Source organism: Microcaecilia unicolor, chromosome 11 (genome assembly GCF_901765095.1).
Source record: "Microcaecilia unicolor chromosome 11, aMicUni1.1, whole genome shotgun sequence".
In the NCBI taxonomy this organism is placed as follows: domain Eukaryota; kingdom Metazoa; phylum Chordata; class Amphibia; order Gymnophiona; family Siphonopidae; genus Microcaecilia; species Microcaecilia unicolor.
In genome coordinates, this window is record NC_044041.1 from 8,131,522 (window position 1) to 8,156,080 (window position 24,559).

Consider the following 24,559-nt stretch of genomic DNA (forward strand, 5'->3'; position numbering starts at 1 on the left):
GTAGTGTGTTCAAATCACAAGGGGCCATGTCCGGGGTGTTCTGGGGACAGGATCTGGGCATTCCCAAAACTTGGACGTTTTTGTGACCCAATGGAACAAAGCAAAAATGTCCAGGGCTAAAAGTTAGATGTTTTGGTCTACACCTGTTTCAATCATGACTAAAGTCACAGAAAGGTGCCCTAAATGACCACATGACCGCTGAAGGGATTAAGGCATGACCCCCTTACTCCCCCAGTGTGGTCACTGACTCCCTCTCAACTCCTAAAGATGTGAAAAGAAACAGTACATACCCAGTCCTAATAGAGCAGCAAGCAGGTCCCCGGAGTAGCCTAGTGGTCAGTGCAGTGTAATGCAGAGAAGGGGACCCAGGCCCATAGTTTACTCTGTTACATTTGTGGTGGAAAGTATGAGCCCTTCAAAACCCACCAAAAACCTACTGTACCCACATATAGGTGACACCTGCAGCCGTAAGTGCTATTCTTGCAGTGTACAGTTTGCGAGGATTCCAGGATAATAGGTGAGGAAGTTGCCAGGGAACGGAGCAGGAAGGGAAGATTTCCCCCTGAAAATTTAAACTACAAGTCCCAGATTCCTCAGCATAGAAGGCCCACCTCTTCTCAGGGATACAAGCATCTTATTTCCTCTGAGATGGAGGAAGACTACAGTTCCCATGAGCCTCTGTATAAAACTTCAGCTCCTATTAGGGAGGAGAGTAAGAACTACAGGTCTGAGGCTCCAGGTGAGGAGGGTGTGGACTGGTTCAGAGAGGCTAATCAGGATGATTTGGAACAGCTAGGGATCTTACCCGCCACCCATTGACACAAAATGGACACACATAAAACAGCAGAGGACCTACAGCTCCACAAAATGATACTCAATTGACACCTAATCTACAGCACATGTAAGAACATAAGAGTTGCCCTACTGGGTGTCATCAAGGGTCCATCTAGCTCAGTATCCTGTTTCCAGTGGTGGCCAGTCGAGGTCACAGTACATGGCTGAGTCCCACGGTGACAGGATTCCATGCTACTTAATCCCAAGTTTAAGCAGTGTCTTTCCCCAGATGTACTCCAATAACAATTTATGGATTATACTTCCAGGAATTTATCCAAAACGTTTATTACTTGTTCTGGCAGAGTTCCAGAGCTTAACTATAAGCTGAGTGAAAAAAATATTTCTATTATTTGTTTTAAATGTAGCACTGTGTAACTTCATGGCGTGTTCCCTAGTCTTTGTACTTTTTGAAAGACTAAACAGTTGATTCACGTTTACCAACTCCACTCCAATTGTGATGTTAAAGACCTCAATTATATCTCCCTTTAGCCATTTTTTCTCCAAGTTGAAGAGCCTCAACCCCTTTAGCCTTTCCTCAAATGAGAGGAAAAAGTACAGAGGAGAGTGATTAAGGGGATGGAAGGACTTTCATTTGAGGAAAGGTTGAAGAGGTTAGGGATCTTCAACGGAGAAAAAATGGCTGAGGAGAGATATGATTGAGGTCTTTAACATCATGATTGAACACCCCCTGATCTAAACCAATCAAGTGCTGTACTGCACTATAAAATTCAGCAAGCTGATGTAAAAGTAGGGCGTGGTCTACTACTACTAATATTTAGCATTTCTATAGTGCTACAAGGCGTACGCAGCGCTGCACAAACATAGAAGAGCTTACAATCTAACAGACAAAAATTAAAGCAAGCAGATCAATTAATGTGTAGAGGGAAGAGGAGAGGAGGGTAGGTGGAGGCGAGTGGTTACAAGTCAAAAGCAATGTTAAAGAGGTGGGCTTTCAATCTAGATTTAAAGATGGTCAAGGATGGGGCAAGACGTAGGGGCTCAGGAAGTCTATTCCAGGCGTAGGGTGCAGCAAGACAGAAGGAGCGAAGTCTGGAGTTGGCAGTGGTCTAAAGATAGTATTACTACTTGGTGTCCCCAATCTAAAGAGGTGTGAATGAAGTCAAGTAGATGAAGAACAGAGCATTCCATAGAATGATTTGAACAGAACCTTGTTTGTCTGGGATTTAAAGCATTGACCTTATCTAGACAGAAGACAAGCTGAGCAGCTACCACGTTCTCCGTGACTTTAGAAATAAATATATATATCCTTTCCTCTCCTCTCCTCGATCCCCATTACACCAGAAACACATGTACCTTTATTCGATCACAATATCATCATGTGTTTGTTTCACTACCGGAATTGGCAAACACTTTTACGGTACTATGTAAGCCACATTGAGCCAGCAAAAAGGTGGGAAAATGTGGGATACAAATGTAACAAATAAATAAATAAATGGTAAACTAGATACTGGGAAGTAGTTTGTAGCTTCATCAGGATCAAGCTTAGTACCTTGAAGTTGAGGAAAGACAGAAGACAGTTTTCACTGTTGAGGGAAAGTGGCAGAACATAGGCTAGATGTCAGAATGTAAAAGGAGACGAAAAAGTCAAGACATTGCTTCAAATTATAAAACAAACAAAAAAACATACCATACAGATATTATTTAACATATTTATATTCTGCATTATCAATAAAATCAAGTGCTCTTCCTTAGATCTTACAAATAGCCGATAACAGTAAAAAGACTATTTTTAAATGCGTTTGTGATAGGTGGAAGTATAAAAATGGCATTGTGAGACTTAAAGGTAAAAAGGATGAATTGTATTTTATTATATTATTATTATTATTATTTATTGCATTTGTATCCCACATTATCCCACCTCTTTGCAGGCTCAATGTGGCTTACAATTCATCGTGGATACTGGAAATAGAAAAGAATGTACATTTGGTTTTACAGCAAGTTTTGGGTACATGATGGTGAAATACATTATATTGGAAATAGAAAAGAGTATACATTTGGTTTTACAGAGGGTTATGTGTTACATGGTGGTGAAATACATGACAGTGTTAAAGCAAAAGACATTATAAGACAATTCTGGAAGTTTTAGAGATTGTACAGTTACACATGTTGATCTTTGTGATATATCTTGTCGAAGAGATAGGTTTTCAGTAGTTTACGTAGAGGAGTGTGGTAGCCGTGTTAGTCCACTCTTAAGGTTATCAATAAAAATCAAACAAAATAAAACATGGAAAAGAAAGTAAGATGATACCTTTTTTATTGGACATAACTTAATACATTTCTTGATTAGCTTTCGAAGGTTGCCCTTCTTCGTCAGATCGAAAATAAGCAAATGTGCTAGCTGACAGTGTATATAAGTGAAAACATTCAAGCATTACTATGACAGTCTGACAGGGTGGGAGGATGGGGGTGGGTCGGAGGTATGCATGGGGACATCAAAGCATTTCATTGATATTCTAACAGGATGGGTGTGGATAGGTGAGGGGTGGGGTGATCAACAGAGACATACAGCTTTATGGTTTATAATGGGCTAGGAACCCCAGATCCTTGTTAAGTCCTTTCTGTTGGGTGTTAAAATATTCAATCATTCTGACTTCAAAGGTCTTACGTTCTTGTATGGTTTTAAAGTTACCTTTCAGGATTCTCACTGTGAAGTCACTGGTACAGTGTCCTGGTCCTGTAAAATGTTGACCAACAGGTGTGGGAACCCTACTGGCACCAGCATCTGGGGTTCCTAGCCCATTATAAACCATAAAGCTGTATTTCTCTGTTGATCACCCCACCCCTCACCTATCCACACCCATCCTGTTAGAATATCAATGATATGCTTTGATATCCCCATGCATACCTCCTACCCACCCCCATCCTCCCACCCTGTCAGACTGTCATAGTAATGCTTGAAGGTTTTCACTTATATACACTGTCAGCTAGCACATTTGCTTATTTCCGATCTGAGGAAGAAGGGCAACCTTCGAAAGCTAATCAAGAAATGTATTAAGTTATGTCCAATAAAAAAGGTATCATCTTATTTTCTTTTCCATGTTTTATTTTGTTTGATTTCTATTGATTCTACATGGAATGTTACTATTCCACCAGCAACATTCCATGTAGAAGTCGGCCCTTGCGGATCACCTATGTGGCCGCGCAGGCTTCTGCTTCTGTGAGTCTGACGTCCTGCACGTACGTGCAGGACGTCAGACTCACAGAAACAGAAGCCTGCGCAGCCTTCTACATGGAATGTTGCTAGTGGAATAGCAACATTCCATTCCATGTAGAATCTCCAATAGTAGCAACATTCCATGTAGAATCTCCAATGGTATCTATTTTACTGTCATAGTAATGCTTGAATGTTTTCACTTATATACACTGTCAGCTAGCACATTTGCTTATTTCCGATCTGACGAAGAAGGGCAACCTTCGAAAGCTAATCAAGAAATGTATTAAGTTATGTCCAATAAAAAAGGTATCATCTTATTTTCTTTTCCATGTTTTATTTTGTTTGATTTCTATAGATTCTACATGGAATGTTGCTATTCCACTAACAACATTCCATGTAGAAGTCGGCCCTTGCGGATCACCTATGTGGCCGCGCAGGCTTCTGCTTCTGTGAGTCTGACGTCCTGCATCTTACTTTCTTTTCCATGTTTTATTTTGTTTGATTTCTATTGATAACCAGTAGTTTACGGAAATTGGTCAGTTCATAGACTGTTTTCATTATTTTTTATTAAATTTATGTTTTATTAAATTTGTTTTTAGATGTTGTATATAATTTATGCATATTATTTTGTACTCCGCTTAGATATAAGTGGAACATAAGTCACCTAGTACAGGCTGATGAGGATGAAATGGAACTGAATAACAGATATTTTTGCTTTGTTTTTACAGATGAAGGGCTTGGAGTAGGATCACGGAAAACAAACACCAGAAGGAATGGAAACTTTGAGGTCCTTTTACTAAGGTGCGCTGAAAAATGGCCTGTGTATTGGACGCGCGCAGGTCCATTTTTCAGTGCACCTGCAAAAAAAAGGCCTCTTTTTTTTTTTGGCCGAAAACGGACGTGCGGCAAAATAAAAATTGGTGTGCCTCCATTTTGGGCCTAAGACCTTACCGCCACCTATTGACTTAGCTGTAAGATCTCACAGGTTAACCAGGCGGTAATCGTCAGTGCGCATAGAATGCCGATTATTGCCCGGTTAGAGCCGGAAATTTTCTGGCGCGTGTAGTGGCCTCGCGTAAAAAAAAGAAATTACCACCCGGACCTTGTGTCTACAAGGCTTAGTAAAAGGACCCCTTTGTGAGGAGTTAGCTAAACTAAAGGTAGGCAAAGCGATGGTGCCAGATAGGATACATCCAGGTGACTAAGGGAATGAAGGGAAGTCCTGGTGACTCTGCTGTCTGACCTTTTCAATGCTTCTTTAGAGTTTATTTATTTCTTACATTTGTATCCCACATTTTCCCACCTTTTTGCAGGCTCAATGTGGCTTACATATTACCGTTAACGGCGTTAGCCGATTCCGGTCTGAACAAATACATGGTACGAATGAACCCAAGGTGATATTGTGGTAGAATGAGGTACATGTATGGTAGGTACGGGAACTCAGAGAGGGAAAGGGGGGAAGAAGAGTCAGGCAATGTTCGTTACGGTCTTTGGTTGCATTGTGTCGCAAGTGAACAGTCATTTTTATGTTGGGTCGGTGGGGTATGCTCTTGTCTTTAGTGCTTTCTGAAAATGTAGGTGGTCGAGCGTAGTTAGGAGTGATCCTGGAGAAGTGGCAAAGAAGAAATATGATTCCTCTCTGCAAAAGCAGAGGTAAGGCGGAGGTGAGTAAATTAATGGAAACATTACTAAAACAGAGGACAGTAAAGTTTCTGGAATGCAATAGATTACAAGATCCAAGGCAGCATGGATGATGTGGGGGAGATGCTGGACAGGGAGGTGATGGTGGAGAAAAGGGGAGATGTGGACACATGGGGGAGGGGGAGTAGGCAAGGATTCTGGCATACAGATGCTGGGGGTGGGCACACACATCTAAACGTTTGCCTAGGGTCTCAGATACCCTCAGGTCAGCTCTGCCCATCCCCCACCCCCTACACTCCGTATACTTAAAGCCACATCTCCGCATTTCCTGCCTCCTTGTGGCTGCTGCGCTCCTTACTGGTGAATAAACCTCAAAGAAAGAGGGAACTGTATGTCTATATATATTTTTTACCTTCCTACTAGCGACACCCCTGTGGTTCTACATCAGCCATGTACCGTCCATACATCTGCATATACTTAGTGGTTGGTAATGTACAGCACACAAATGCCCTTGTATCCCCATAGATCCATGCACTGGTTCACACATACAGAGAGCAGTGGGGTCAGCGGGAATCAAAGCCCAGCTCGGAGATTTATAACCTCTGCAGACTTGCTTTCTGGCGGCACCTCTCAAAGCTCCACATTATCTCTATTAATACCAGCTACGAGGTCATTTCTCAGGCAGTCTCTTCTCTCAGAATAAATATTTATCCAAGGCTGCCCTGTAGCTTCTGCCTTTGCTTTTTATTTGATTCCCACCACCGCCTTTCGCCTTTCGTGTCATGGTAGTCTGTCAGATCACTGCGTTTGGGCTCCCCTGTCTGGGGACATGTTAGCAGGAGGAAGAGGAAGGTTTAGGGAAGAATAGTTCTTTCTTTCTTTCTTTCTTAAATGAAACCTCTGAGGTTTTGATGGATGAACATGTGCTTTGGATAAAGGACGAGCCTTTTAATGTAATATGGCTGGCCGTTTTCCCTCTGTAGTATTTAAGAACATAAGAACAGCCATACTGGGTCAGAACAATAGTCTATCTAGCCCAGTGTCCTGCTTCCAGCAGTGGCCAATCCAGGTACCTGGCAGAAACCCAATTAGTAGCAACATTCCATGCTATTAATCTCTGGGCAAGCAGTGGCTTCCCCCATGTCTGTCTCAATAGCGGTCTATGAACTTTTCCTCCAGGAACTTGTCCAAACTTTTTAAAACCCAGATACGCTAACCACTGTTACCACATCCTCCAGCAGCGAGTTCCAGAACTTAACTAGTCTTTGAATGAAAAAATATTTCCTCCTATTTGTTTTTAAAACATTACCATGTAGTTTCATCCACTGTTCCCTGGTCTTTGTACTTTCTGAAAGAGTGAAAAATCAATTCACTTCTACCCGTTCTACTACACCACTCAGGATTTTGTAGACCTTAATCATATCCCCCCTCAGTTGTCTCTTTTCCAAGCTGAACAGCCCTAACCTCTTCAGCTTTTTCTTATATGGGAGGAGTTCCATCCCCTTTATAGGACCGGTCCCAGTACAGATCCCTGCGTCACTCCACTATTTACCCTCTTCCATCGAGAAAAATGGCCATTTAGACCTGTCCAATAACCAATTCCTAATCCACAGAAGGACATTGCCTCCTATCTGGTGACTTTTTTAATTTTCTCAGGAGTCTCTCATGAGGTACTTTGTCAAAATCTTTCTGAAAATCTAGATACACTACATCAACCAGCTTTCTTTTATCCACATGTTTATTTATGTCTTCAAAGAAATGAAGCAAATTGGCCAGGCAAGGCTTTCTTTGGCTGAACTCATGCTGACTCTGTTCCATGTAACCATGTATGTCTATCCAGCTTATAATCGAAAGAGAAAAATGCCTAGATTTCGACCCAAATCGGGAGATAGACGTTTATCTCACAAAAACGAATAAATCAGTATAATGGAAAGCCGATTTTGGACGTTTTCAACTGCACTCCGTCACGGATGCGGACAAAGTTGATGGGGGTGTGTCAGAGGTGTGGCGAAGGTGGAACTGGGGCGTGGTTATTGGCCAAGGAGAGATGTACGTGTTAGGGCGATAATCGAAAAAATAAAGGTGTTTTTAGCGAACATTTAGGCCACTTTTGTTGGACCCGTTTTTCACACGAACAGGTCCCAAAAAAGTGCTCTAAATGACCAGATGACCATCGGAGGGAATCGGGGATGACCTCCCCTGACTCCCCCAGTGGTCACTAACCCCCTCCCACCACAAAACATGATGTTTCACAACTTTTTATTTTCACCCTCAAATGTCATACCCACCTCCCTGGAGCAGTTGTTAGGGGGTGCAGTGGACTTCAGGCAGGTGGACCCAGGCCCATCCCCCCCAACCTGTTACAATTGTGCTGCTTAATGCTTATTAGTCGTCCAACCCCCCCAAACCCACTGTACCCACATGTAGGTGCCCCCCTTCACCCCTTAGGGCTATAGTAATGGTGTAGACTTGTGGGCAGTGGGTTTTGAGGGGGATTTGGGGGGCTCAACACACAAGGGAAGGGTGCTATGCACCTGGGAGCTCTTTTACCTTTTTTTTTGTTTTTGTAAAAGTGCCCCCTAGGGTGCCCGGTTGGTGTCCTGGCCCCTCCCACGAACAAATGCCTTGGATTTATTCGTTTTTCAGCTGGGCGCTTTCATTTTCCATTATCGCTGAAAGACAAAAACGCCCAGCTCACAAATTGTCGAATAAAACATGGACGTCTATTTTTTTCGAAAATACGGTTCGGTCCGCACCTTCACGGACCCGTTCTCGGAGATAAACGCCCATGGAGATAGACGTTTTCGTTCAATTATGCCCCTCCATGTGTTCCGTAATTTTATTCTTCATAATAGTTTGCACTATTTTACCCGGCGCAGACGTCAGGCTTACCGGTCTGTAATTTCCCAGATCGCCCCTGGAACCCTTTTTAAAAATCAGAGTTAGATTGGCCACCCTCCAATCTAGAGTTTTGTGACTGTTAAAGCCTCTCTCTGTATTTGTATTGGATTCAATTGTATTTGCAATTCTGCTCTGTCTCAGTGCATTGACTATCATCCTTTTTAAGCTTGGTTACTTTTACTACAAAGTGAAAATGACACAGGAAGCACTGAAACGCAAAAATATCCGATCTTATTGTCAGTGATGCACCTAGGGTATTTGACACCCGGGGCTGGTCATTCTTTAACACCCCCCTCCAAAATCCAGTACTAGGCATACCGAGAATACAAAACACTCAGGACCTATAGAGCAATTCTACCAAACCATAAGCAGTAATTTCTACGAGTTGCACAAGGAAAAGGAAAGCATCTTAAACACTACAGTGAGCACTAGAACATCAATTCACCTATTGTAAAACGAAACCAGACAAAATAATACAGATCGTCGATGCCGCACAGTCAATGCCAACTGAAAGCCATGTCTTTTTCACAAACACAGATACACCCTAATCCACTATAGAATAAGTAATCATAAACTTTATTATTTAGACAAAAATTAAACTGAACCCCCAAGATGCTAGATTCTGCATACAATGCAACACCACAGAAACAGAAAATGTCCCCTAGTACTGTGCAAAATATAAAGACAGCAGATGTAAATTTGAAAAAAACTAACAAATACCAATCACCACTTTACAAATCAACAAATAGAAATAAAACAAATATAGAAAATAAAATAATACCATTTTATTGGACTGATACATTTAGCTTTCAGAGGCCAAAACCTCCGTCCTCGGGTCAGTACAGTATAGTGCTGTTACAGTATCCTATCCTGACCTGAGGAAGGGGGTTTTGTTTTCCAAAAATTCATCAAAATGTATTAAAATTAGTCCAATAAAAAGATTACCTTATTTCCATGTTCTATTTATAAACATTTATTAACACAACTACAATACTACTTTATCGTAAAGCAAAAAAAAAAGAAAAAAATATTTTATTTACAGTTTGTTGTCTCTGGTTTCTGCTTTCCTCATCTTCTTTTCACTGTCTCCCTTCCATCCAGCATGGTAGGTAGAGGCTGCACTGCTCATCCCAGCAGGGGAGTAGCCAGACCTCGGCAGGAGGGGGGGTCCAGAGCCCGAGGTGGGGGGCACATTTTAGCCGGCCTCCCCAGCAGCTGACCCTTCTCCACCACTTTCATCCCCCCCCCTCCGCCATCGCCGCTGGTGGGGGTCCCCAACCCCCGCCAGTTGAAGTCTTCTTCGTTGATCTGTTTCTCTCAGTCCTGACACCTGAAGTCCTGCACAGGGCTACATACAGGACATGCATGCAGGATGTCAGGAGTCAGGACTGACAACTAAAATTCAATGCGAAGAAATGCAAAGTGATGCACTTAGGGAGTAGAAATCCAAGGGAGGCGTATGTGTTAGGTGGGGAGAGCCTGATAGACACGGACGGGGAGAGGGATCTTGGGGTGATAGTATCTGAGGACCTGAAGGCGATGAAACAGTGCGACAAGGCGGTGGCCGTAGCGAGAAGGTTGCTAGGCTGTATAGAGAGAGGTGTGACCAGCAGAAAAAAGGAGGTTTTAATGCCCCTGTATAAGACGTTGGTGAGGCCCCACCTGGTGTATTGTGTTCAGTTTTGGAGACCGTACCTTGCGAAGGATGTTAAAAAAATGGAAGCGGTACAAAGAAAAGCTATGAGGATGGTATGGGAGTTGCGTTCCAAGACGTATGAAGAGAGACTTGCTGACCTGAACATGTATACCCTGGAGGAAAGGAGGAACAGGGGTAATATGATACAGACGTTCAAATATTTGAAAGGTATTAATCCGCAAACAAATCTTTTCCGGAGATGGGAAGGCGGTAGAACGAGAGGACATGAAATGAGATTGAAGGGGGGCAGACTCAGGAAAGATGTCAGGAAGTATTTCTTCACGGAGAGGGTGGTGAACGCTTGGAATGCCCTCCCGCGGGAGGTGGTGGAGATGAAAACGGTAACGGAATTCAAACATGCGTGGGATAGGCATAAAGGAATCCTGTGCAGAAGGAATGGATCCACAGAAGCTTAGCTGAAATTGGGTGGCGGGGGGAAGAGGGATTGGTGGATGAGAGGCTAGGATGGGGGAGGGCAGACTTATACGGGGTCTGTGCCGGAGCCGGTGATGGGAGGCGGGACTGGTGGTTGGGAGGCGGGAAATACTGCTGCACAGACTTATACGGTCTGTGCCCTGAAAAAGACAGGTACAAATCAAGGTAAAGTATACACATATGAGTTTATCGTGGGCAGACTAGATGGACCGTGCAGGTCTTTTTCTGCCGTCATCTACTATATTACTATGTTACTATCCAGCTTATAATCGAACGAGAAAAACGCCCAAGTTCCGACCTAAATCGGGAGATGGGCGTTTATCTCACAAAAACGAATAACGCGGTATAATCAAAAGCCGAATTTGGGACGCTTTCAACTGCACTCCGTCGCGGATGCGGACAAAGTGGACGGGGGCGTGTCGAAGGCGTGTCGAAGGCGGAACTGGGGCGTGGTTATCACCCGAACAGAGATGGGCGCCCTTCGCCGATAATGGATGCGTTTGTAGCTAGAATTTAGGGCACTTTTCCTGGACCCTGTTTTTTCACGAATAAGGCCCCAAAAAGTGCCCTAAATGACCAGATTACCCCCAGAGGGAATCGGGGATGACCTCCCCTGACTCCCCCAGTGGTCACTAACCCCCTCCCACCACAAAAAAATGATGTTTCACAACTTTTTTTTTCACCCTCAAATGTCATACCCTCCTCCCAGGCAGCAGTATGCAGGTCCCTGGAGCAGTTGTTAGGGGGTGCAGTGGACGTCAGGCAGGTGGACCCAGGCCCATCCCCCCTACCTGTTACAATTGTGCTGCTTAATGCTTATTAGTCGTCCAACCCCCCCAAACCCACTGTACCCACATGTAGGTGCCCCTCTTCACCCCTTAGGGCTATAGTAATGGTGTAGACTTGTGGGCAGTGGGTTTTGAGGGGCATTTGGGGGGCTCAACACACAAGGGAAGGGTGCTATGCACCTGGGAGCTCTTTTACCTTTTTTATTGTTTTTGTAAAAGTGCCCCTAGGGTGCCCGGTTGGTGTCCTGGCATGTGAGGGGGACCAGTGCACTACGAATCCTGGCCCCTCCCACGAACAAATGCCTTGGATTTATTCGTTTTTGAGCTGGGCACTTTCCTTTTCCATTATCGCTGAAAAGCAAAAACGCCCAGCTCACACATTGGCGAATAAAACATGGGCGTCTATTTTTTATCGATAATACGGTTCGGTCCGCCCCTTCACAGACCCGTTCTCGGAGATTAACGCCCATGGAGATAGGCGTTTCTGTTCCATTATGCCCCTCCACGTATGTTACTATGACAGAAACAGATCAGCAATGTCCTAAGTGGGTCCTAGGTAAATCTCACAGCATTACTCCCTTCTTCCTTTTCCAGTATCTCCAACATCCTAATATTGCAGCTGCATGATCTATCATCTCTGCCATCATCCCTTAGAGGGCCTGAACACTTCTCAGTTCAGCAAGGGAAGTCGCCACCTCCAACTTCTGTTCCTCTAGAGCAGACATTCAGCCTTCAACTCCTCAACTTGTGGTCCCAGGCCATCCAGCACATCACAGATTTCAGTAACTGCTGATTTTGGTCGTTGTCTTTTGCAATTCTGCTCTCATATTCTGCGTTTCTCTTGGCAAGCGTTCACTCACATCACTCTGCTTGCAGGGGGATTGGCCTTTTCCAGTACCTGCTCACCAGTCTCTTTGGACTTTGTCTCTCATCTTTCCAGACTTCTCTTGCTGACATTTCGCATTTGCGTAGAACATATCTCAATTAGAGGCTAGGGTACACCTACTGGACCTGGATGGAATCAGATGGATAGCAACAGAATCAGGTTTTTTGTTAAGGCCGTTCACTAGTGGCCCAGAAGTTTAATCTTATTTCATGAATTTAATATCAGTCAACTAAACATGGTTTGGACGTCAGGTGGAATCTATTTACTTGGCATTGAGGCTACATCTATAATTTTAGTTCTATATTTATTCATTTGTTTATTGGGATTTATTAACCACCTTTTGTAATGGAATCGAATTTTAAAAGATTGTTTTTCAACTCTGTCTTTGACCGAAAGTAACTTTTCTTGTAAATATAAAAAACAAGTTGGGATGCAGAAGATAAGACACAGCTCTAATTAATTTAGTATGCAAAGGGGAGGATGGAACTTATTTCCCAGGCCCAGCCTGGCCACCTGGACTTGGGAACCCAGACGTCCCACAGACGTAAGCAGAGAAGCATTCTTTAATTTTCCATAGAAGCATTCTGTAACTTTCCTTAGCCCTGGACATGGGCTCAGAGCCTAATAAAAGGGAGGGCTTGTCACAGCGGAGTTGGGGTTCATCTGTGAGTAACGTACGGACTGCGCAGAGGGTTTGTTCCTGGTCCCAAGCTCCTAGCTCTCGCTGTGAACTGGGCCCCCCCCAGCTGTTGATAAGAGCCTGGATGATGGAGACCAGTGATGATTGTATGTATAGTGTAATTAGTGTTTCTTTCCTGGTCTAAGAACTCTTTGCATTGCTTAGATGTAGAGACCAGTGATGTTAATTATTGTTTATACAGCTAACCATTGTGTTTATAGAGCTAACCATTGTATATATCATTGTGGTATTTAGCTTCCCTAATAAAGGTTTAATTTACTTATTACGAATCCAAAAGAATCCACGGTACTTATTGGATAGTCTGTGTCAGTGAGACAGGCTGTAAATCCATAGCAGTACACCTTTATGAAAAGATTTACTCAAGATGGTGCCACAGACAGGTGCAGAAATATTAAGAAAACCCTCCCAGGCTTTCTCTGCACCTGCTCCTGTCCCCACAGGTCTCTTATCCCAGCCATCTGTATTATCTTTATGGTGCAAGAGTAATTTCGAGTTACTCCTGTACTGTAAGTGCTGTGTTCCAAAATGATGATAGTCACAGGTCACCGAAACAGAATTCGAAATGTGACTCAGATTACTAGTGATAACTTTTCTTTTATGTAAAGCATTTCAAGGGTTTCAGATCATATAAGCAAGAAACAATCAAAGGTCGCCAGCCCCATGGACTCCCCTGGACAGGTACCATCCAACTTTGGCTCTTTCCCTGGAGAGCTGCAGTGAGTGAACCCCAGTCTGCCTCTGCTGAGAATTAAATGAGGCTCCACAGTGACAAATTCCAAAATCGGAAGCTACAGTTAACCAGTCTGCTGGTGTCCACCACACAAGGTCAAGGGCATATACTAATGCTTCAGAAAAAGGAAGTGGCTTACAATGAGAGATGACCTTTGACCTGCCGGGAGTCTAATGGCTTCCTGGATTTGGGGATATAGGCTGGAGCCAGAACAGTTAAAATTAGAACACAATAAGTCTCTGCATTTCAATGCATCTGTGTGGGAGGGATTGTTTTATATCATTTGCATTGCTAACGTCCTTACTGCTCATCCTGGACTCAATTTATCCAACTTCAGAATGACAAAAAAACCCCCAAAAACTCAGCAGATAAAAATGTAGTGACTTTTGACAGAAATAACCACATTAGGGTTTATTCGCTAACCCATGTAATCAGCATTAATGTTAAGACAACCCACATAACTAACTTTCGCAAATCTCTGAAGACACATCTCTTCAACAAAGCCTACAAAGAGAACCTATAACCAGTGGCATACCAAGGGGGGGGGGGCGGTTTGCCCCGGGTGCATGCTGCTGGGGGGTGCCGCGGCGTGCGCCTGCTCCTCCGAGTTCACTAAACTTCGTTCGTTCGCTGCAGCTCCCTCTGCCCCGGAACAGGTTACTTCCTGTTCCGGGGCAGAGGGAGCTGCAGCGAACGAACAAAGTTTAGTGAACTCGGAGGAGCAGGCGCACGCCGCGGCACCCCCCCCCCAGCGGTGTGCACCCGGGGGGGTGTCATTTCACCGGAGGGGGGAGGTGTCATCTAGCGGGAAGGGGCGGGCGCTGCACCCGGGGGGGGGGGGGGGGGGGCGCATCGGCGCTCCGCCCTGGGTGCCATCCAGGCCAGGAACGCCACTGCCCATAACCTTACAAAACTACCTCACCAACCCACTCAACTATTAATGTCCACCTTCTATACTATCCTGCCTACAACCTTCTTCTCTCTTCCCATACTTAATCTTTGTATATTACTAATCATATCTGATATCCTGTAATGACTATGACATAACAAAACTCTGTAAGCCACATTGAGCCTGCAAATAGGTGGGAAAATGTGGGATACAAATGCAATAAATAAATAAATAAATAAATATTATTTACAATGGGGTCCTTTCTTTTCATGGAGGTCTATTCACTATATAATGTATGCTACTAAATGGGGTTCTAAGTTTTGAAAATACATGACTCGGCATTGCTCAGGAAAAGTGAATGAACCCTTTTATATGGACAGTTAGGATAGCTCCAGTTTTGCATCACCCGTGACCAGCTATACGACTCCCGCCCACCCCAGCACAGCTCTTCATTTATAGCCAGTTATTCTAATTAGGATAACAAGGGAGGAGTGCTTTTACAGAGTTTTAATTACATTTCATTACTTTCTAAGGCGAAAACACTAAATAAATCACACAATCAAACGTATAAACGGCGAGTGACCGTACTCACTCGCAAATGCGCAGCAGAGACCTTCTCTGCCCCGCCCCCGCATCAATACGTGATGATGGAGGGGGCGGAACACAGAGGGTCTGTACTGCGCATTTCTGAGGGAGGGACACCGCCGTCTAACGCTCCCCCCACCCGAGTCGCCGCCACCACCCACCTTCTACCCGGTCGGGCCCTCGCTCCGCTATTGAAACAGCGAGGGTCCGGGAACGCAGCACTGAGCTCTGCTGAGCTGCCGACATCGCCCTTCCTTCTTCTTCTCTGCCTCTGTCCCGCCCTTGACGACATTATATCACACGAGGGCGGGACAGGCAGAGAAGAAGAACGAAGGCCGATGTCGGCAGCTCAGCAGAGCTCAGTGCTGCGTTCCCGGACCCTCGCTGTTTCAATAGTGGAGCGAGGGCCCGGCCGGGTGGAAGGTGGGTGGTGACGGCTCGTGGGGGGGGGGGGGGCGCGAATTCGTAGGGGGAGGGGCAGCGAACTCGGCGGCGGCGCTGGGCCTTTCAACCCCCCCTTCCTATAATAGCCCGTTTTTACAGGCTCAAAGGCTAGTATAACATATAAGCTTAAAGACTTTTTTTTAAATTTTAGACTAACATCCTTAATACTTTAGCAAAAGGGGCACTCGGGGAGGACAAGGCCATAGCGGAGAAACTGAATGAATTCTTTGCTTCGTTCTTTAAGGAAGAAGATGTAAGAAATCTGCCCGTGCTGGAAATGGTTTTCAAGGGTGATGATGCGGAGGAACTGAAAGAAATCTCGCTGAACCTGGAGGATGTAGTCAGCCAAATTGACAAATTAAAAAGTGGTAAATCACCTGGACTGGATGGCATGCATCCAACTCAAGCATGAAATTGCTGATCTGCTGTTAGTAGTATGTAACCTGTCGTTAAAATTGTCCATAGTACCTGAAGATTGGAGGGTGGCCAATGTGATGCCGATTTTTAAAAAGGGTTCCGGGAAATTACAGACTGGTAAGCCAGACGTCAGTGCTGGGCAAAATAGTGGAAACTATTATAAAGAATAAAATTACAGAACACATAGACAAACAAGAGATGGGAATAACTAGTGAGGTAATTAAATTCGCCGATGACACAAAATTATTCAGGGTCGTCAAGTCGCAGGAGGAATGTGAACGATTACAGGAGGACCTTGCGAGACTGGGAGAATGGGCGTGCAAGTGGCAGATGAAGTTCAATGTTGACAAGTGCAAAGTGATGCATGTGGGTAAGAGGAACCCGAATTATAGCTACGTCTTGCAAGGTTCCGCGTTAGGAGTTACGGATCAAGAAAGGGATCTGGGTGTCGTCGTCGATGATACGCTGAAACCTTCTGCTCAGTGTGCTGCTGCGGCTAGGAAAGCGAATAGAATGTTGGGTGTTATTAAGAAGGGTATGGAGTCCAGGTGTGCGGATGTTATAATGCCGTTGTATCGCTCCATGGTGCGACCGCACCTGGAGTATTGTGTTCAGTACTGGTCTCCGTATCTCAAAAAAGATATAGTAGAATTGGAAAAGGTACAGCGAAGGGCGACGAAAATGATAGTGGGGATGGGACGACTTTCCTATGAAGAGAGGCTGAGAAGGCTAGGGCTTTTCAGCTTGGAGAAGAGACGACTGAGGGGAGATATGATAGAAGTGTATAAAATAATGAGTGGAATGGATCGGGTGGATGTGAAGCGACTGTTCACGCTATCCAAAAATACTAGGACTAGAGGGCATGAGTTGAAGCTACAGTGTGGTAAATTTAAAACGAATCGGAGAAAATTTTTCTTCACCCAACGTGTAATTAGACTCTGGAATTCATTGCCGGAGAACGTGGTACGGGCGGTTAGCTTGACGGAGTTTAAAAAGGGGTTAGATAGATTCCTAAAGGACAAGTCCATAGACCGCTATTAAATGGACTTGGAAAAATTCCGCATTTTTAGGTATAACTTGTCTGGAATGTTTTTACGTTTGGGGAGCGTGCCAGGTGCCCTTGACCTGGATTGGCCACTGTCGGTGACAGGATGCTGGGCTAGATGGACCTTTGGTCTTTCCCAGTATGGCACTACTTATGTACTTATGTACTTATGGTTTAATGGGACAGAATCAGAAAGGGTTCAGCCAAGGGAAGTCTTGCTTCACAGTTTACTTAATTTCTTTGAAGGCATGAATAAACATGTAGATAAAGGTGAGCTGGTTGATGTAGTGTATCTAGATTTTAAGAAAGCTTTTGATAAAGTTCCTCATGAGAGACTCCTGAGAAAATTAAAGAGTCATGGGATAGGAGGCAAGGTTCTGGTGTGGATTAGGAATTGGTTATTAGACAGAAAACAGAGGGTAGGGTTAAATGGTTATTTCTCTCAATGGAGGAGGGTGATCAGTGGAGTGCCACAGGGATCAGTACAGGGACCAGTGCTATTTAACATATTTATAAATGATCTGGAAATCAGAATGACGACTGAGGTGATTAAATTTGCAGATGACACAAAACTATTCAAGGTTGTTAAAACACGTGCAGACTGTGAAATATTACAGGAAGACCTTAGGAAATAAGAAAACTGGGCATCTAAATTGGTAGATTAAATTTAATGTGGACAAATGCAACGGATCATCTTCAAAATCTGCACCTTAGTCCACAAAAATCATATACGGCGTAGTCCCAGAATACATGACAGACCTCATAGACTTACCAATAAGAAACAAATTACTACTACTACTACTACTTAACATTTCTAGAGCGCTACTAGGGTTACGCAGCGCTGTACAAATTAACAATTAAGGACGGTCCCTGCTCAGAAGAGCTTACAATCTAAAGGACGAAATGTCAAGTTGGGGTAGTTAAGATTTCCTGAGAAGAGGTGTAGTGATTAGGTGCCGAAGGCGACATTGAAGAGGTGGGCTTTGAGCATTGATTTGAAGATGGGTATGGAGGGGGCACGGCGTATGGGCTCAGGGAGTTTGTTCCAGGCATGGGGTGAGGCGAGACAGAAGGGGCGGAGCCTGGAGTTGGAGGTGGTGGAGAAGTGTACTGAAAGGAGGGATTTGTCTTGAGAGCGGAGGTTACGGGTAGGGACGTAGGGGGAGATGAGGGTAGAGATGCTACCTAAACCTACACTACCCAAATCTCATTTTTTTCTGTTTTTGTATCACCGGTGGGAGCTGTGGTTACTGCTGATATTTTTAGCAGCTTTTTTCAATGCATTAGATGTCAGAAAATTCTCTTCTTATAATATTAAAGTTTAGTTAGGGTGTTTCCCTAGACGGTGTTATCATGTAATGGACTTCCCATGTGTCCCTTACTATCTGGAACTGAGGTTTGTTTTGAACCACCCAGGTTTTCTCCCTGAAGTGGAGATTTTCCTGGTGTTTCTTTTTTCCTCTTATCCTGTATTATTAAGAACCAATGATATTATCCTGTTCCCCTTGAAAGGTAGTGGACTCGCTTGTGCCTTTGGTACTTTCCCTACTGGGAAGTTTGAGGTTCTGTGTGCAAGTATTTACCTACTATTTTCATCTTGAAAGTAGTGGGAGTGTTTGGGAAATCCATTACATAGTATATCAGATCCAAACTGTTTTTTGATTAGTATAGTATATTACTTACAATGTCAACACAATACTTAGTCAAAAAATTAACAAATCTGCATAGAGCAAGAACGAATAAGTAAACAATATGCTCTAAATGGCTCTATGAGTTAATTGTGTCATTATCAATAGATATATATGAAATGATTTTAGCAAAGAGGCCTCAATAGCCAAGAGTACCAACTCAGTGGACATACCTGATAAGGCTTTTATCATGGGCCGACAACCTCCTCCGAAAAACCTACAGAGTGAAATTGCTCAAACAATCTGTAGTAAAAAAACAGAGGAGGTGTAGTACTAAATCCGTAGTAAACAAGATTATGAACACAGTTAACCTCAATAGAGCTTGTTGATATAATAATTTCTTTTTTGTTACATTTGTACCCCGCGCTTTCCCCACTCATGGCAGGCTCAATGCAGCGGGCAATGGAGGGTTAAGTGACTTGCCCAGAGTCACAAGGAGCTGCCTGTGCCAGGAATCGAACTCAGTTCTTCAGTTCCCCAGGACCAAAGTCCAACATCCTAACCACTAGGCCACTCCTCCACTGTTGCTACTATTTGAGATTCTACATGGAATGTTGCAACCACTAGGCCACTCCTCCACTGTTGCTACTATTTGAGATTCTACATGGAATGTTGCTATTCCACTAGCAACATTCCATGTAGAAGTCGGCCCTTGCAGATCACCAATGTAGCCGCGCAGGCTTCTGCTTGTCTGACGACCTGCACGTACGTGCAGGACGTCAGACTCACAGAAACAGAAGCCTGCGCAGCCTTCTACATGGAATGTTGCTAGTGGAATAGCAACATTCCATCTAGAATCTCCAATAGTAGCAACATTCCATGTAGAATCTCCGATAGTATCTATTTTATTTTTGTTACATTTGTACCCCGCGCTTTCCCACTCATGGCAGGTGCAATGCGGCTTGCATGGGGCAATGGAGGTGGGAATTGAACTCAGTTGCTCAGTTCCCCAGGACCAAAGTCCACCACCCTAACCACTAGGCCACTCCTCCTCCAACTGTATGTCGGAAGAGAATAGAAAAATTAGCTTGAGAAAAAGGTGACTAAATATATTTGTAAACGCTCAACAATAGCTGGAGTACTTAGCTTCAAACCCGAGAAAGAAAAAATCCACATCCGGGAGGCGCCTCCGGTAGAGTAATTTTACTAGCAGTCAATTTCTTGATCTCTTTCAATCTCTCACAATACATAGAACATTTTAACTGATAGTGTAGGGTATAAGCAAAGATGGAACATACAGATAGGTAAGAGAGTAAGAGGAGTTAGAAAGTAAGGTGACTAATTTAAAGAAAGTTGCACATGGGGTCACAGAGATGGTTAAATATTATCTCAGCTAGGGTAGGAGTGGATAAGCATGTCCTGCTGCAGTATGTGCAGCCCGTGTCACTCCTCGTGTGTGTGAGAGAGACTAACAAGTTAGTTACTTCTTCCATTAAAGGCCTGGTTGAAGAGCCAAGCTTTCACCTGGAAATACGCTTTGATTTCCACGCAGAAATCGAGGCGCGATATAGAATAAAGCCCTTTGCGTATAAAGTTAAGCACTCAGCCCTAGAAAATTTTCAAACAGACCAATTTAGTGTCATAACTTTCCAAGTTAGGCCATAAATCTTTGACTATCAGGCCCATAGTCTCTTGAACAATGAGTATTTAACCTGTAACAGTGCCAAGTGGCCTTTGCCAATTCAATAATGCTTCAGGAGCTTCCATGAAAGAAACAGAAACAAAAACGGGCACTCAGAAAAATATTCTCTTCTTTTCAAACTGAGCTCTCCTTCCCCTCCCCCCCTCTCCTTCCATTTACCACTTAGCCTCTTTTGAGCTGCTCGTAACAATACAGAAAATGGCTTTTTCTCATTTCTATCCAGAAAACCTTTTTCTCTTCAAGCTGCTCCTGCATTATAAGAGCGTTTTGCAAGGTCTCTGCTTCTCCATCTGCTACAGGGCCCTAAACCTTCAAGAAGCTATTTACTGGAAGCTGCTTATGGACTGTAAATGCCGAGTGTGTATCAATCGAATACACCAAAATAAAATAAAATAAAATCCTGCTGCATGCAGCATCCAGAGTTTTCCTTGCTTCCCACCACCACCTGCGTTATGTATTATGATTGTATATTGTCTTCATTTTCAGCCTTTACTTTAGATGATGGCACCCGGAGGCGGGATTGCTGCTTAAGATCTATACCAGTTTTCAGCAAGGTGACAGCGGGGCTGATTTTGAAAGCACTTAGACTTTCAAAGTTCCCTAGTAACCTGTGGAACTTTGTAAGTCTAAGTGCTTTGAAAATAGGCCTCAGTGCAATGGAAGGAGGGTAGGAATGAAAAGGATACACACTGGTCGCATGTCGCTTAGAGTTTGCTAAGGCATTAAGGACCCCTTTTACTGAGCCGCGTTGGCACCTACACGTGCCAAAATGGACTTACCGCCTGACTACCGCATGGCTCTTGTGGTAACTTCATTTTTGGCGGGCAACCGATACGCGCGTCTGAAAAATATTGTTTTTATTTTCTGGCGCGCATTTGCTATGAGGGCCAAGTGGCATCTGACGCGCGTAGGTCATTACTGCCCAAATTCTTTACCGTTAGGTCTATGGCTGGCGGTAAGAAAAGAGACCCAAAATTGGACGCGCGGCACTTTTGATTTCGCCGCACGTCCATTTTCGGGGGGAAAAAAGAGGCCTTTTTAAAGGTGCACTGAAAAATGATTCTGCGCATGCCCAAAACCCGCGCCTACACTACCGCAGGCCATTTTTCAGTGTGCCTTTATAAAAGGACCCCTAACATAGTAACATAGTAAATGACGGCAGATAAAGATCTGTACGGTCCATCCAGTCTGCCCAACAAGATAAACTCATTTTACATGGTATGTGATACTTTATACCCGAGTTTGATTTGTCCTTGCCTTTCTCAGGGCACAGACCGTAGAAGTCTGCCCAGCACTGTTCTTGTACTAAAAGTTCTGAAGATTCTGGAATCCTCAAGAGTTACAAGATTCTGGAATCCCAATTAGTAGCAACATTCCACATAGAACCCAAAAGAGTAACATAGTAACAGTAAATGACGGCAGATAAAGACCTGAACGGTCCATCCAGTCTGCCCAGCACTGTTCTTGTACTAAAACTTCTGAAGATTCTGGAATCCTAAAGAGTTACAAGATTCCGGAATCCCAATTAGTAGCAACATTCCATGTAGAACCCCAAAGAGTAACATAGTAACATAGTAAATGACGGTCCATCCAGTCTGACGAACAAGATAAACCCAAGTTTGATTTGTCCTTGCCTTTCTCAGGGCACAGACCGTAGAAGTCTGCCCAGCACTCTTCTTGTACTAAAAGTTCTGAAGCTAACGTCGAAGCACCTTAAAATTCACACTCCAGCCCATCCACTAATTGAGTTTTAGCGCCCAGTTATTGGCGCTAACAGGCTTGTTACTCAATTCAATTGTGCACGCAATTTTAAGCGCCATTTATAGAACTACCCTGATTATGTAGAAATGGCAAGGTGGGGGGGGGGGGGGAATGTTGGGGGTGTAGTTTGGGTGTGGGTTGGGCAGGTTATAATTCTGCAGTGTACTTCCTGTTTCAGAAAGGAAATGCATGGGATTTACAGCCGGTCACTGGCATGTACGAGTTTTTAAAAGGTGAGTGTTTTGGCCAGCCCTGAACAGGCGGGCATACAGCCAGATGAAAAAAATAAGCAAATCGACACAACACTTTCAGAAAAAGTTCTAATTATTCACCACAAAAATCTTACTTGTATAAATAGTTAGAAGCCCAACACGGCTGTGTTTCACCCTCTTAAAGGGCTGCGTCAGGGGCTTGAAAATACAACCCAGTGGTGCAGTCTAAGCAATCCCACCTACTAGACTTAAAACAGCTTCTCTCCTTTAAAGAGGGCGAAACGCAGCCGTGTCGGGTTTCTAACTATTTATTCATTTAAGATTTTTGTGGTGAATAAATTGAACTTTTTCTGAACGTTTTGTGTCGATTTGCTTATTTTTTCACTCCGTGCTGGATTTTGTAAGTTTCCTGCCTACTTATTGTTTATCGCTTATTTGGTTTGATATACCGATTCTTATCGACTCACCATCGAAACAGTTTACAACATACAATTTGGATATAGGAAAGGAATGCAATAATATAAAAGGGAAGCAGTCAGTCCCAAGGCACAGGTAGAACAATCAGTGCACAGAGGGACTAAAGAAAGTAAATCTCCTGAATTGCCTGTCATTTATTTCCCCCTGCAAATTGAAAATAAATCAAGTTTGCAGTTTCTGTGTTTAAATAGCAGCGGTCACTCGCATAGGTTTGCTAATTGGCTGAGGTACCTGTGTAAACTGCTGACTTTCCTTTCCATTTTTTCTGACCTGTCTCCTTGTAAAATAGCTGCTCCTGCTGGGCATGTTTGCTGCAGGCATTTCAGAAAAGGGTGTTTCAGCAGATCCTTTTCTAAAATGTCATCAGAATTGAGCAAGTTTCCACCTGTACCTCTCAATTCTGATTTCAAGGTTCTGTGTAAAATGAGCTCAGGCTGTGTAAAGTGTACATAAGTAATGCCACACTGGGAAAAGACCAAGGGTCCATCGAGCCCAGCATCCTGTCCACGACAGCGGCCAATCCAGGCCAAGGGCACCTGGCAAGCTTCCCAAACGTACAAACATTCTATACATGTTATTCCTGGAATTGTGGATTTTTCCCAAGTCCATTTAGTAGTGGTTTATGGACTTGTCCTTTAGGAAACCGTCTAACCCCTTTTTAAACTCTGCCAAGCTAACCGCCTTCACCACGTTCTCCGGCAACAAATTCCAGAGTTTAATTACGCGTTGGGTGAAGAAAGGTTTCTCCAATTTGTTTTAAATTTACTACACTGTAGTTTCATCGCATGCCCCCTAGTCCTAGTATTTTTGGAAAGCGTGAACAGACGCTTCACATCCACCTGTTCCACTCCACTCATTATTTTATATACCTCTATCATGTCTCCCCTCAGCCGTCTCTTCTCCAAGCTGAAAAGCCCTAGCCTCCTTAGTCTTTCTTCATAGGGAAGTCGTCCCATCCCCACTATCATTTTTGTCGCCCTTCACTGCACCTTTTCCAATTCTACTATATCTTTCTTGAGATGCGGTGATCAGAATTGAACACAATACTCAAGGTGCGGTCGCACCATGGAGCGATATAACGGCATTATAACATCCTCACACCTGTTTTCCATTCTTTTCCTAATAATACCCAACATTCTATTCACTCTGTGCGTCTACTTTTTACATACATATGGGGTGGTGTGATTTACAAGTGCAAAAGCTCTTTAATTTTAATTTTATTTATTTATTTGTTACATTTGTATCCCACATTTTCCCACCTATTTGCAGGCTCAATGTGGCTTACATATCACTGTTACCGGCGAAAGCCGATTCCAGTACGAACAAATACATGGTGTGAATAATACAAAGTGATATTGTGGTGGGGTAAAGTACATGTATGGTAGGGATTGGGGGGTCTTAGAGAGGGAGAGGGGAGGAAGATTCAGGTAATGTTCATTAAGGTCTTTGGTTTCATTGTGACGTAGGTGTCCAGGTATTTTATATTGAGACGGTGGGGTATGCTCTTCTGAACAGGTCTGTCTTTACTGCTTTCCGGAAGTCTAGGTGGTCGAGCGTAGTTTTTACTGCTTTTGGTAGTGCGTTCCATAGTTGTGCGCTTAAATAGGAAAAGC

General features: G+C 43.8%; 1 protein-coding gene across 1 annotated transcript in view; it reads left to right on the top strand.

Annotated features, from left to right (window-relative positions):
• The first annotated feature begins 648 nt into the window (after positions 1-648).
• LOC115479887 (mediator of RNA polymerase II transcription subunit 13-like) overlaps positions 649-24,559 on the top strand; it is a 130,286-nt gene continuing 106,375 nt past the window's right edge. Inside the window, 3 exon segments of the mRNA XM_030218194.1 lie at positions 649-739; positions 4,738-4,810; positions 5,588-5,662. Coding sequence (XP_030074054.1) covers positions 649-739; positions 4,738-4,810; positions 5,588-5,662 — 239 coding nt within the window.